Raw genomic sequence first — 12,076 nt, 5'->3', positions numbered from 1 at the left:
CTACTGTACGTCGCTCCCTAGCAGGTACATCGACCTCGCTCCACGACCGACGCGCGGCGTCGTGCGCGCGCAGTCCCCGCAGCTCGATGCCGCCGGCCGGAGCACCTCCTGCAGCGCTGCCGGCAGGCGCGCTGCGGTCGCTCGCTTTCGAGTCGCTCAGCGTGCCGCCGCCGCCGCCGTCGGCCGCTGCCTGCGCCGCCGCGAGCGCCGCTTCCGTCTTCCGCTTGTCGCGCCCGTAGGTGCAGTGGAGCAGGCTGTACGCGAGGAAGCAGAACCCCCACGGCACGAGCATCGTCACGGCGAGCGCGTCGCCCAAGGCCTTCGCGTTGCCGGCGTCCTCGGCGCCGCCGTCGTGGAGGCTGCTGCTGCTGCTGCTGCTGCTGCTGGCATTGCCACCGCCGCCGCCCCCGCCGCTGCCGCCGCCGCACGCGCCGCCGTCGCTCTGCGCGAAGCCGAAGAACTCCTCGGCGATCCAGCCCGCGGCGAGGCCGCCGACGGGCGCGACGACCCCCTCGAGCGCGCGGTCGAGGCCGTAGATGGTGGTGCGCAGGGCGGGGTCGACGACCTCGGCCATCATCGAGTTGTTCACGCCGCCGCACCAGGAGACTAGCAGGCCCGCGAGCAGCATGAGCGGCGCGGCGGCGCGCGGCGCGCTGCCGTAGAAGAGCAGCAGGAAGATGGGCAGCCCCGAGAAGACGGAGAGCTGCCCGACGAGCACGCGGCCATGCGTCGGCGCGAGGCGCGCGGCGAGGTCGTTGAGGGCGCCGCCGAGCAGGTTGCCGAACATGGCGCCCGTGTCGAGCAGCGAGCGCGTCGCGCCCGCGGCCGCGTGCGACAGGCCCCTGAGCTCAAAGTACAGCGTCAAAAAGGACATCGAGTACCACGGCGCCGACCCCACGGCGCCCTGCAGTATGACGATGAGGAAGGTGGGCACCGTCGCGACGTGCCACGCCTCGGCGAGCGCCGCCCTGGCCGAGAGGGGCGGCGGCCGCGCGAGGCGGCCGCCGCCGGTCGCATCCCTGGTGTGGACGGTTTGTTTCGCGGTATCCGCGGCGGGATATGGCGGTCGCGCACTAGGGCTGGTCGCGCATGTCAGCGCGGGCCGCACGTCGCGGCCGAAGCAGAGCAGCACGGCGGCCGTCGCGCAAGAGACGACCGCCACGCTGTAGAAGACGAGGCGCCAGCCGGCGACGGCGCCGTCGGTGTCGGCGAGCTGCGTGGCGAGGAAGCCGCCGAGCGCGGCGCCGCCGTTGTTGGCAAAGTTCAGGACGCCAAAGGCGCGTCCGGACAGGTTTGCGGGGCAGAGGTCGGCGACGAGGGCATAGACCAGCGGGATGACCAGGCCGATGCCGACTCCGTTCAAGGCCCGCGAAATCACGAGCGTGTGCATGGACGCGGCCGAGCCGACGAAGAGAGAGGCGACGGACCAGAACACGCAGCCCATGGCGATGAGCTTCACGCGGTCGTAGCGACCGCCCAGCGGGCCAACGGCGAGCGCAACTATCGATTGCACGATGCCACGCCAAAAGGTCGCCATACCCAGCGCTGCCGGTCCGGCGCCAAACTCGTTGCACACCTCGAGGTACACGGCCGGCAACAGAATTTGGTCCGCTTTGTCGATGGCGATCACGGCACAGAGCAGCACGAACGTGCGCAATCGCGCAGTGTCGATGGTTTTGTTCAGCATCGCAACCATGCACCGCTATCGACGTCGGAGGGTGGCGGATTCGATCATCTGCCTGAGGACGACTTCCTTTCTGGCGAGGGCGACGGCTTCTAAGGGCCTTCGCCTGATCGAGCGTGAGCGCGGTGCTATAATTCTTTTTGCGCCGAGAGACGGAGAGAAAAATTCTTTTTTGAGAGCCCCTGGATGTGACGCGCGCCCGGTCGAGCCTTCGGCGGGCGCGCTGCGGTCGCACGCCTACCCAAGTCATATGCCACGGCGTGCGATCTAGATTCAGCACACGCACCTCTGCTCGCTGATGCTCATCCAATGAATTGTCCGTCACCCAGATGAGTGCGAGTTAGGGCTAGCCGCTGGCGGGTAGCCCGAGAGGAGAGCGTCCATAGACACCTCACAAGACCCCACATACGGTCTCGTCCGTGCCTTGCGGCCGGCGACGAGATTGCTAGAGGCGGAGCAAGCCTGCTCTAGTCTCACACGTTCGCCCCTGTCGCCTGTCTGTGTTGTTGTGCTGTTGTTTGTCTCTTGGCACCTTGGAGTGCTGGGGGGGGCGACAGGGGGGACGTGGCCTGAGTGATGTGTACGCCCACTCAGGATGTGTGGCAGCCCGCTGGCTGTGTGTCTTGTGAGCCTGTTTGTGTCTGTGTGTCGCTCGTGCGTGTCGTCATCATCTGTCTAGCGTCCACCCATACCGCGTTGGTGTCCAGTCCGAGCCTGACTGTTCTTCACCTTACTACATACATACATACATGAGGCTAATGACTGCACTCCAAGTGCTCCAAGGCGCAAGGGCTCCGGGCACCAATACCTTACCTTACACCTTACCTTCGATCACGGCGCGCTGAATTCCGCGTCCAATGCGTCGCTGGCGGGCCGCCGAAACCTCGCCGTCACAAAGGTGCGCGAGAGAGTCGCGCCGGTGGCGCGGTTGGCCGTGATCCGGTGCGCGTAGGCGCACTCTAGCGTCTCAAAGCCTTCTCGCTCAAACAGCTCACGCAGTGCTTCCACCGAGAAGAAGTACGCGCGGGTGCCGTCCTGCCGCACCAGCCACGGCGCTGAGGCGTCGAGCCGCTTGGCCTCGCGGCCCGCCTCCATCCGCGCGCACGCGCCGTCGCCAGCCCCGTAGTCCCGCAGGAGCACGGCCCCTCCCGGCCGCAGCCCAGACCGCACCGCGCGCAGGGCCGCACCGAACTTTGAGGGCGCGATGGCGGAGAGCACAAACATGAGCGTCGCCACATCCGCAGCGCAGCCAGACAGCTCGGGCGGCAAGCTGCCCTCGGTCAGGTCTCCGACCGCAGCGACGACCCGACCGGCCTCTGCCAGCGGGTGGGAGCGTACGATGCCGACAGCGGTGGCGGACAGGTCGAGCGCGTATACGGTCAGCACCTGGGTGCATTGGAGTAGGCGTGACTGCGTCCCACTCAACTTGAGGCGAGTGCGGCCAGCGCGGCCAGAAGCGCCGGCATCGCGCGGAGCAGCGGGAAGAGCGTGTTGCCGACGCCGCAGCCCGCCTCCAGGAGGACGCGCACGCCGCTGCCGCCGCCGAGGCTCGCCTGCGACAGCTGCGCGCGGCACGCAGTCACCTCCTCCGCCTCTGCCGCCTCTGCCGCAGCCTCTGCCGCATCTGCCGCCGCCTCTGCCGCCACCCCTGCGGCCGCCGCCGCGTCACCGGATCCGCCGTCGGGCGCGAGCTCGTCCGCCCACTCGGCCTGCAGGTAGTGCCGGTCCTTGAAGAAGCGATCGCGGTTGCGCCGGTAGAAGAGTTCCCAGTTCTTGCCCGCCTCGCGCTCGTACCGCTCCACCCAGTACGCTGGCACGAGGCCCGAGCCGCCGCCGCCGCCGCCGCCGCCGGTGTACGGCGCGTACTCTGCGCACAGCTGGTCCGGCAGCCGCGTCGGGTCCGCTGGCGAGTGGTGCCCCCCGGGCATTTGGCCGGTGGGCGTGTTTGGTTCGATTCGAGGTTCTCGAGGTGGATATACTTTGGCCGCGTTGGGTAGCGAGGATTGGTGTGACGCGATCCACGCAGGCGTGTTTTCTGGCGGCCGACCGTCAGTGCACGGAGTTGCCCCTTCTCCGACTGCCCCGGCTAGTTCCCGAGGTCGTGCCCCGTTTGTGCCGCCCGCGTCGGGGGGGGGGGGGGGGGGTCCCCCGAGTTCATTTTATACTTTGGCGCGTGGGGGCTGGATCTGAGGTGTCGTGACCCATACCGCGTTGGTGTCCAGTTCGAGCCTGGCTGTTCTTCACCTTTCTACCTACCTACCAAAGGTACACACACATAAGGCCAGCTCACCACCTCTGGCTTAATTAGTAATGGAGCTAGATCTTTCAATTGTGCTGCTCTCAAATCTAGTCTGGTTCCAAACGGCTTCAGCAATCCCGAGAAATTACGTAACAAAGGAATGTCTGGTCGCTCCACAAACCCTATTCAGCGAGTCCGTCTAATTTGAACAATCATTCAATCAATCAATAATTAGGATTCCAAAAGCAAGGGGCTCCTAAGTCCTGGTAAGGCCGGGCGCCGGATTTGTGAGGAGACCCACAGGGGCGCTGGAAGCAAGTAAGGGGCCTCACGACACACGCGGCCTTGTACGCACCTACACTAATATCAAATGTCTTATTCAATTATTCAACCAATGTGAATTCAAAAACCGTCTTAATTTGAACAACATTCCAAAAGCAATTGCACCTAAGGCCGGATACGGGACCTTGAGGATTCCGTGAGGATTCCGGCGACCGAAGATCATGTCTCTAGAAAGTGGAGAGCAACGTGTCCCAGTGACCCTAAACACTCACCCATAGTCACAAGGTGCCACACACAAGAAAAAATGACACCGGACGTCCCACGGAGTCAAGAGCGGAGAGCAAGTTCTTCCGCGCGGCTGCGTGCCGCGATCACATAGCTGGCCGTGTCCTCCCCGTCCGCATTAAAGAGGTGCATCGTCGCTGCCGCATCGTCGCCGTTGCGTACAAGCACGCCAAAGCACTTCGTGCCCGGCCAGTCGTGGTCAACACAGTCGCGCTCCTCAAACGCATGCACCGCGAGCGACGGCGCGCCTGCAATGCTCTCTGCAGTGATCTGTGTGTCGTCAGTCGCTTGTCGAGCGACAACGGTGTCATAGACGTCTGTCGCGACGGTGCGGTCGACCGAGACCTGCAGCGTGATGGACATTGCACCACCGAAGAGCGGCCGGGTGCCACCGAAGCACACCGACGAGCGATCCTGTCCACGCACCGGCTCTCGCTATCTTCTTTTGAAAAAGAAAGCGCGTTCACGCCACCGAAGAGCGGGTCGCGCCACCGAAGAGCGCGGGTCCTGCCACCGAAGAGCGGTCTTTTTCGACAAGTTTGCGATGGGGGGCGCTGTGCCACCGACCGCGACGCCCTTTTCTGAGATGCGAGTCCGGCACTGGCGTCTGCAAAGGGCATGCGGTACGGTGTAAAGGCATGCCAAACTGTACAAACACATGCTACACCCAGCTACATGCCACAGCTTCATGCCGTCACTGTACGCACCGCTCTACTCTACGTACCTGCCCGGCCCGAGTTTTGATTGTGCCTCGCGCATCGGACGTTTGCGAGCGGTGCCCCCCCTGCCGGCGTCGGAAGCAGCAGCACTGCTGCTGTCTCCCTCGCTGATGCCACTGCCGCCGCCTTGGCGCTTGGCAATTGGCATCCAAAGGCCAGCCGCGCATCCCGCGCTGTCAAGCTGAACGCCGCGAACGCCGTGAGGAGCAGAATCCCCGATGATGGAGGCATCATGGGTGAAAGAGTCGTCGCGCGGGCCCTCAAGCGCCTTTGAGACACGCATCCGATGCCATGCAACGCGTGGAGCGTCGGGAAACCCGCACCAGATGAGCAACCGGCCGATTGTACGACCGAAAGCCTCGGGTGATCTCGGGTGACCCCAGGGATCTCACCATGAAGAGCAGCACGTCACCCCGCTGGAACGATTCTACGAAGGGCCGCATAAAGGCGTACTGCCAGTCGCTGGTCTTCCAGTACTGAATATACGTCGTCGAAGCGATGACTTCGTACCTACGAGAGGGCGAAGCGCCAAGGCGCTAAGAGGCGCGAAGAGCTCTCATGATCAAGAAGAGTCAGTCGGACCATCGCACGCGCGCATGCGTGCGTGCGTGCGTGTGCATTAAGCATCCGTGCGCGTTAAGCGTGGCACCCTGTCGCCACAGCGCGGAAACCTCGCAGCAGACTCGCGGTGAGCGGCTCGAAGATGTAGTCGAGCCCAAAGGTCTTGTGCATAGGAGCCTCCGCCCTCATGATGCGGATCTGTGGGCCTCGGGGTAGCTTCACCGACGTTCGACGCGGAAACTCTGCATTGGCAGGAGCGGGGTGGGTCAAGAAGCAAGCACCGCGCGCTAGCTTCGCAAGGCTGCGGATGTGCAAAGAGAGCGGAGCCGAGGCGGCCAGGGTCACGAGTATCGAGTTGGTGAGGCGGCAAAAAGGTGTCGCCTGCTACGGTGAGATTTGATTCCGTCGCAACGCAGCAGCTCGTCGCATGGCCGCAGCGTGCGTCGTGGCTCGGCAGCCACATATGTTGTTCCACGGCAGCGCTCGGGTCCTCGGGACGCGCGAACTCGTGACACGTCAAAGCGCGTGGACTTCGTTTTTCTCTCTCTCCCCTCGCAGGAGTCGCTTAGGTGGCTCCCGTGGTGTACCTGTGTTAGTGCCAGTGCGCGCCAGTCCCGTGCCCAGTGTTGTGCGAGGGAGCTTTGTTGTAAAATTCTCTCTCTCTCAGTGTACGTAAAAACTTTAGCTTACTGGGAGAAAAGAGAGAGCAGAGAGGGGGTTGTCACTCTCTCTCTCTCTCAGTGTATCTGTATGTGGCTCTTACGTACATTCCCGTAGGAGGACTCTGCTTACTTTTTTTGTAATTGGAAGTCGCCTAAGGGCTATGGTTGGCGGTCTTTGGCGGCTAAGGGCTATGGTTGGCGAGACTCTGGCTGCTCGCTCGGAGCTATCTCTTTTGCCTCGGTCATAAGTTAATAACATAAGGCGCCGCGCCAGCAGGCGGCGGTCGACTTTGCCTCGCGGACTTCACGACCGCCAAAGTAAGGGGTAAAGCGTGTGCGGCTTGTGTAGAAGTAGTGCCTGTTCACAGTCAGCCGTTCCCAGGGGCCCCGCGCGGAATACTGTAAGATACATCATAACGTAGGCGAGTTGCGCAGCACTCCGGGGCGACAGACTGGCACACTCCACGCCGGGGCGCGCACACGGCGCGGCAAACGACCAGCCGTTAGAGGCCGACACCCAACCGGGAAGGTAAACACTAAAACGCAAGCGCAAGGCTCGAGACTAGAGGCGGAGAGAGGCCGGCGCTGCTGCCTAGGGCCGACGACGCGGGGTCGGAGCTGGCACGGGCCCGACTCGACTGCTCAACCGCAATCGGACCCGCCCGTGTCGTCAGTGTGTGTGCCGCCCCGATCTTTGCTCCGACGAGGGCCGCCTTTTCCGCGACCTTGCGTGCTGGTTGGCCACCCAGACGTCGTCGGCCGACATGCGGTGCTGCGTGGTTTTCCGCACGACCGCCCTTTGTGCGTCCCGGAACCTGTTCAGATAAGACGGTGGGAGGAGGGAAGGAGGACCCCGCGGCTTGAAGCCCAACGTCAGGCCACCCTGAAGCACCTCTGGCTTCGCCTCCCAGATCTCCGCGGCGCGGGCCTTCTCGAGAAGGGAGTCGACCCACGCGTCGTGCAGGCCTGTCGCGCGTGGCGTGGTGCGGAGCGAGGCAGACTTGACGGAACTCCCTCGGTCCTCGCCGGCGTCCGTGGCCTCGCGCGGCACGATGTCCTCCAGCTCGAGCTCTCGCGAGCCGAACACCACACTTATGACGACCAGGGTGCTGGATGCCGAGAAGCAGCTGCAGCGCCGCGGGTGTGAGAAGACGATGTCTCGTATGACGATCCCAAACGGGTCAGGCTGTTCCGAGTTGACGAGCTGTAGCAGCCGCGCTTCAGAACGCCGCTTGATCGTCGCAAGGATTGCGCAGCATCTCGCCTCGAAGCCTCGAACACCGTTCCCCGGCGCCGAATATACGATGGTGCCGATGAACTCCTCGCGTGTTCCGAACAGGCATGGCCCCCTGCAGTCGCCTACGCCGGCTGTGTGGCAGTTCGCCTCGAAGTCATCGAGGAGCAACTTTTCAATTCTGTAGTTGCCGGATAGCGCACTCATGGATGAGTACTCGATGCGCACAATGGGTCCAGTCGTAGCAGCAGCGCTAAATGCGTCCGCCTCGAAGATGTCAGACCGGAGGATGTCTCCGTTGTGATGATGCCGCATCTTGGTCTGCATAAGGTGTTCCACTGTGGCGGTGTCGATTAGCGACGCGCCGTCCCGAAGCTTGAGCATGGTTAGACTGACTGCGGTGCCGGGCTTTTCCTGCGTCGACCCCCGTCGCAATCGTTGGAGCAGCTGCTTCAGCCGCACCAGCAGACCCATGCTGTATATCAAGTCTCGCCCTTGGTGCCCGCGCTGCCGGCCGGCGGCGATGGTACGATCGCCGCCGGGGAGGAGGAGGAGGCCTGGGGCGCTGCTACCTGCTGTTGCCGCAGCTCAAATCAAGACTCCGAAAGAAAAGAATTACAATGCGCGTCGGCACGGGACTGGCTGAGCAACAACATGACCTGGAGGCAAATGATCGGAGTGGGAGTCAGAAATGTGGTCCTTGCGCGAGGGGAGCTCGATAGACTCGAGGGGCCAGGATACGCCGCGAGGAGGACGGAGTGAGAGAGAGAGAGAGAGAGAGAGAGTCAAATCTGCCGATGCGTGATCTGTGTGTGGGCCGCTCTGTGAGGGGTCCAGGCATTGTCCGACGGGTAGGGGGTCTGTGCCCGGGCGGTGTCCGGTGCGGAGTCTCTCTCTGATCCCGCCTGTGGTGTTGGGTGCGAGGTCGTGGAAGCTTCGATCCCAAGGGGGGGAGCTGATCCCACTCGGTAACCAACTCTCAGGGGCAGTAGGTGGGCGGGCTTCAAGCGCGCTCATCTCGAACGACAAGGCGTCGCTACGCGCGGTCTTCCGCGGGGGGAGCTTCGTCGACGGGTGCGGGAGCGCAGCGCAGACAGTGCTGCGGCGATGCCTCCGGCTGTTTGCGGCGGGCGGCTTGCTGCTCGCGGCGATGGCGAAAAACTCGTCTCGTGGCACACCAAGGGCTTATGCTCTGTCGAGACGTGAGGCGTATGCGCCCAGGAGGGGAGGGCGCATGCGTAACGACGCTGCTAGAGATGCCTTTCGGGGCCCAGAGATAAAACTTCTGATGCCATGCGTGACCTAGTAGTGTCCCCAGCTATGGGCGTGTCCACGTTGGAGCCAGGTGTGGTGTGGACGCGAGAATAGCTCCGCCGTTCATGGAGGCAACCGATGCGAGTCGACTGGTGTGTGTCGTCGTGGTTTCGTATCAAGAATTCTCTCTCTCTCTCGGACGGAGTTGCGCCGAAAAAGGCGAAAGAAGCCGCGAGAACAAGGGACCGGCAGGCGGCGGCGTCGCAGGACGACGCAGAAGAGAACGACGCGACAGAGGAGGAAATGACAAGAGGGAGAGAACGACGAGAGTGGGACGACCGCGAGGTGGCATGAAGGCTGCAGCGAGAAGCGGCGAGAGACTGCGAAGAGAGATAGGAAGAGGCAGACTCCCTAGGGTGGGCGCTAGGGTGGGCGACGGCTAGCGCATCACACACCTCTCCTTAAAATCCCTGTGTGGTGGCGGCGTGCCGTCCTCCCATCCGCATCCCTCCCTTGGGTTGTCTGTTTTCTTTCTTTCTTTCTTTACGGGACTGGCTCGCACTGGCACTAACACAGGACAAACTCTAACACAGGTACACCACCTTCTTTCTGTGAACCCACGATGCAAAGTGGACAGGTCTGTCCTCCTCCCAGCCGCCCACGCGAGGAGGGAGCTTTATCGTAAAATTCGACCGGTGTAATTCTTTCGGCACCACTTTTTCTTTTTTTCCGCGATGGCGGCCGGGGTCGGCTCCACCTCCTCCCTCCACAAAATCTAAAGTTGGCAACTTCATGACGTCCGGATATCAGATTCATAATCATATACGTCTCTGACTGCCCTGACTGCACTCAATGCGAATCTCCACACTGCACTGAAAGAAAGAAAGAAAGAAAACACACAACCCAAGGGAGGGATGGGAGAACGGCACGCCGCCACCACACAGGGATTTTAAGGAGAGGAGGGTGTGCGATGCGCTAGCCGTCGCCCACCCTGGGGGGTCTGCCTCCTCGTATCTCTTTTCGCAGTCTCTCGCCGCTTCTCGCTGCAACCTTCATGCCACCTCGCGGCTGTCCCACTCTCGTCGTTCTCTCCCTTGTCACTTCCTCCTCTGTCGCGTCGTTCTCTTCTGCCTCGTCCTGCGACGCCGCCGCCTGCCGGTCCCTTGTTCTCGCGGCTTCTTTCGCCTCTCGGCGCAACTCCGTCCACACTGCACTATCTCCGGTGTCGTGCGCGCGAGTTTTTCTTTTTTTTGCGCGGACGAGCTCTTGGCTCTACACCTGGGTGATGTACCTCTTAGTGAGCTTAGCTCCGCGGCTGTCGACTCCGCCGACGATGGCCGCGATCGGGCCCGACGAAGCGGTGAGCATAGAGGCGGCGGGCGGACCGCAGGCTACAACCTACGGCGAGCTGACGTCAATTGGGTTTCGGCAGCTCTTCGGCGACTTGGGTGAGAGTGACAAATTTGTCGATCTCGGCAGCGGCACTGGGAAGCTGGTGATGCAGGCCGTGCGTGAGCTTGGCGTCGATAGCGCGGCGGGCGTCGAGCTGAGTCCCACTAGACATGGGCTGGCGCTCGCCCAAAGGGCCGCCTGCGAACCCCGCGTAGCACGCCGCACGACCTTTCTGTGTGGAGACGCCGCTGGGGACGAGGCCGCGAGAATGCTCGAGACGGCAACCGCGGTCTGGCTCTCCAACCTGTGCTTTGACGAGAGGCTTAATAGACGGATCGTGGCGCGGCTCGAGGCCTCGCCGACGGTGCAGCGCATCTGGGCGCTGCGTCTCTTGCCCGAGGTGCCACGAGGGTTTGACATCGAGAGCGCGCGGCTAGCGGAGTGCTCATGGACGCGCCAAGCCAGCCAGACGGGCTTGCTTCCAATGCCGGGCCACCCTTGCGTGAGCTACATTAGGACATTGCGTTCTTAGGTCGGACCCGTAGTAGGGTCCTCTAGAAAAAAAAAATTGCTTTAGAAGAAAAACGAGCACGCATAGTCTCCCCCCTCCATTCTCTCCCCCTTGGCGTGGGCGCGCCTCACCCCCCAGCTCTCGGTATCGCGTACTGCACGAGGCTACCGTGGGCCCCGCCTGCGCGCTGGGGGTTCCCTGCCCTGTCGGGCAGCCTAGCTCTGAACCTGGGGTCGCTACCTAATGCGGGGCGAATGAGTGATGAAGTTAGTGCCTTGGTGTGCCCGTTCCCCGTTGTGGCTTCCCCTGGTCTCGCGACCATGAATGAGAGCTCTCACTCCCATGTGCACGCAGGGGGGGAGGGGTCGGAGTGTTTTTCTTTATTTGGGGGAGGGTGTTTTTCTTTTTGGGTTGGAGCTGCCTGCTGGAGGTGGATGATGCGGTCCTTGACGGGCTTGCAGTACGAGGTCCGCGGGGTCAGCTTGAAGCACTTGTCGCAAAAAATGGCCATGTTCTTGTTGGTGAAGCCGACCTTCCAGTCGTACCCGTTCTTGTCGACGAAGATCGTCCCGAGGTGGTTCAGCTTGATCTGTGGGATGCCCTTGGGGTTGGTGTTGAAGGCGTCCACAAAGGCGTTCTTCTGGAGCTGCATGCGGTGGTGGGTGTTGGGAGTGTGGTGAGTTGGGAGGGTAGAGGGGGGGGGGGTAGCGCAGAAAAAGAAACCTCGTTGTGGAAGCCGAAGTAGGTCTTCGTCCTGTCGAGCTGGACGCCGTTGCGGTAGGCCATCGCGATGCCGTAGTGCTCGCAGAGGGCGTACAGCCCCTTATTCAGGGACTCGCTCACGGACTGGTAGGACTCGCCTTGGCCTGGGGCGGAGACGCGCTCGAAGTAGATCAGCGTCCCCTCCTCCGAGGATTTCGACTGGTCCATGGCCCATTTGACGGCGGGGGCGCACCTTGCCCGGATCTGCGGGAGGATCTCGACCATGAGCTTGGCGCCGCAGCCCGTCGTGATCATCTTGGAGGGCTTTGCGATGGCGATGGGGTCCTGCGCGTGGATTTGGTACGTTGTGAGTAGGGGATGTGTGGGTATGGTGTGATTCGGATTTTTGTGGGTGTGGCGGATTGAGAGTCTTAGTAGGTGAAGGGTATGGGCGTTCCTGTTTGACGCCGCCGCGGTCGACGTGGATCTCGCAGTAGTACGTCTGGGAGGAAAGCTGCAGGGCCTCGCCTCCGAACGCCTTGATCACGTTC

General features: G+C 62.6%; 3 protein-coding genes across 3 annotated transcripts; 1 reads left to right on the top strand and 2 right to left on the bottom strand.

Moving 5' to 3' along the window:
* Window positions 1–205: 205 nt before the first annotated feature.
* On the bottom strand, window positions 206–1,651 carry EMIHUDRAFT_52552 (hypothetical protein; the record flags this gene model as incomplete). The annotated part of the gene is made up of 3 exons (XM_005779999.1): window positions 206–359; window positions 429–952; window positions 1,031–1,651. Coding segments are annotated over 3 exons (1,299 nt in total), but the record flags the coding sequence as incomplete, so codon positions are not given.
* An 864-nt stretch (window positions 1,652–2,515) lies between these two features.
* MET19 (methyltransferase) lies at window positions 2,516–4,428 on the bottom strand (the record flags this gene model as incomplete). Its single annotated transcript, XM_005780015.1, has 4 exons — window positions 2,516–3,000; window positions 3,111–3,253; window positions 3,389–3,494; window positions 4,419–4,428. The coding sequence occupies 4 exons, from the start codon at window positions 4,426–4,428 to the stop codon at window positions 2,516–2,518; spliced, it is 744 nt and encodes a 247-aa protein (XP_005780072.1).
* Window positions 4,429–10,253: 5,825 nt separating this feature from the next.
* EMIHUDRAFT_235491 (hypothetical protein) lies at window positions 10,254–10,844 on the top strand (the record flags this gene model as incomplete). The annotated part of the gene is made up of 2 exons (XM_005779998.1): window positions 10,254–10,470; window positions 10,555–10,844. 2 exons carry the CDS (start codon window positions 10,254–10,256, stop codon window positions 10,842–10,844), a joined length of 507 nt encoding a protein of 168 aa, XP_005780055.1.
* Between the last annotated feature and the right edge of the window lie 1,232 nt (window positions 10,845–12,076).

Source organism: Emiliania huxleyi, assembly GCF_000372725.1.
Source record: "Emiliania huxleyi CCMP1516 unplaced genomic scaffold EMIHUscaffold_220, whole genome shotgun sequence".
NCBI lineage: Eukaryota > Haptophyta > Isochrysidales > Noelaerhabdaceae > Emiliania > Emiliania huxleyi.
This window is presented reverse-complemented; position numbering and strand designations above follow the sequence as displayed.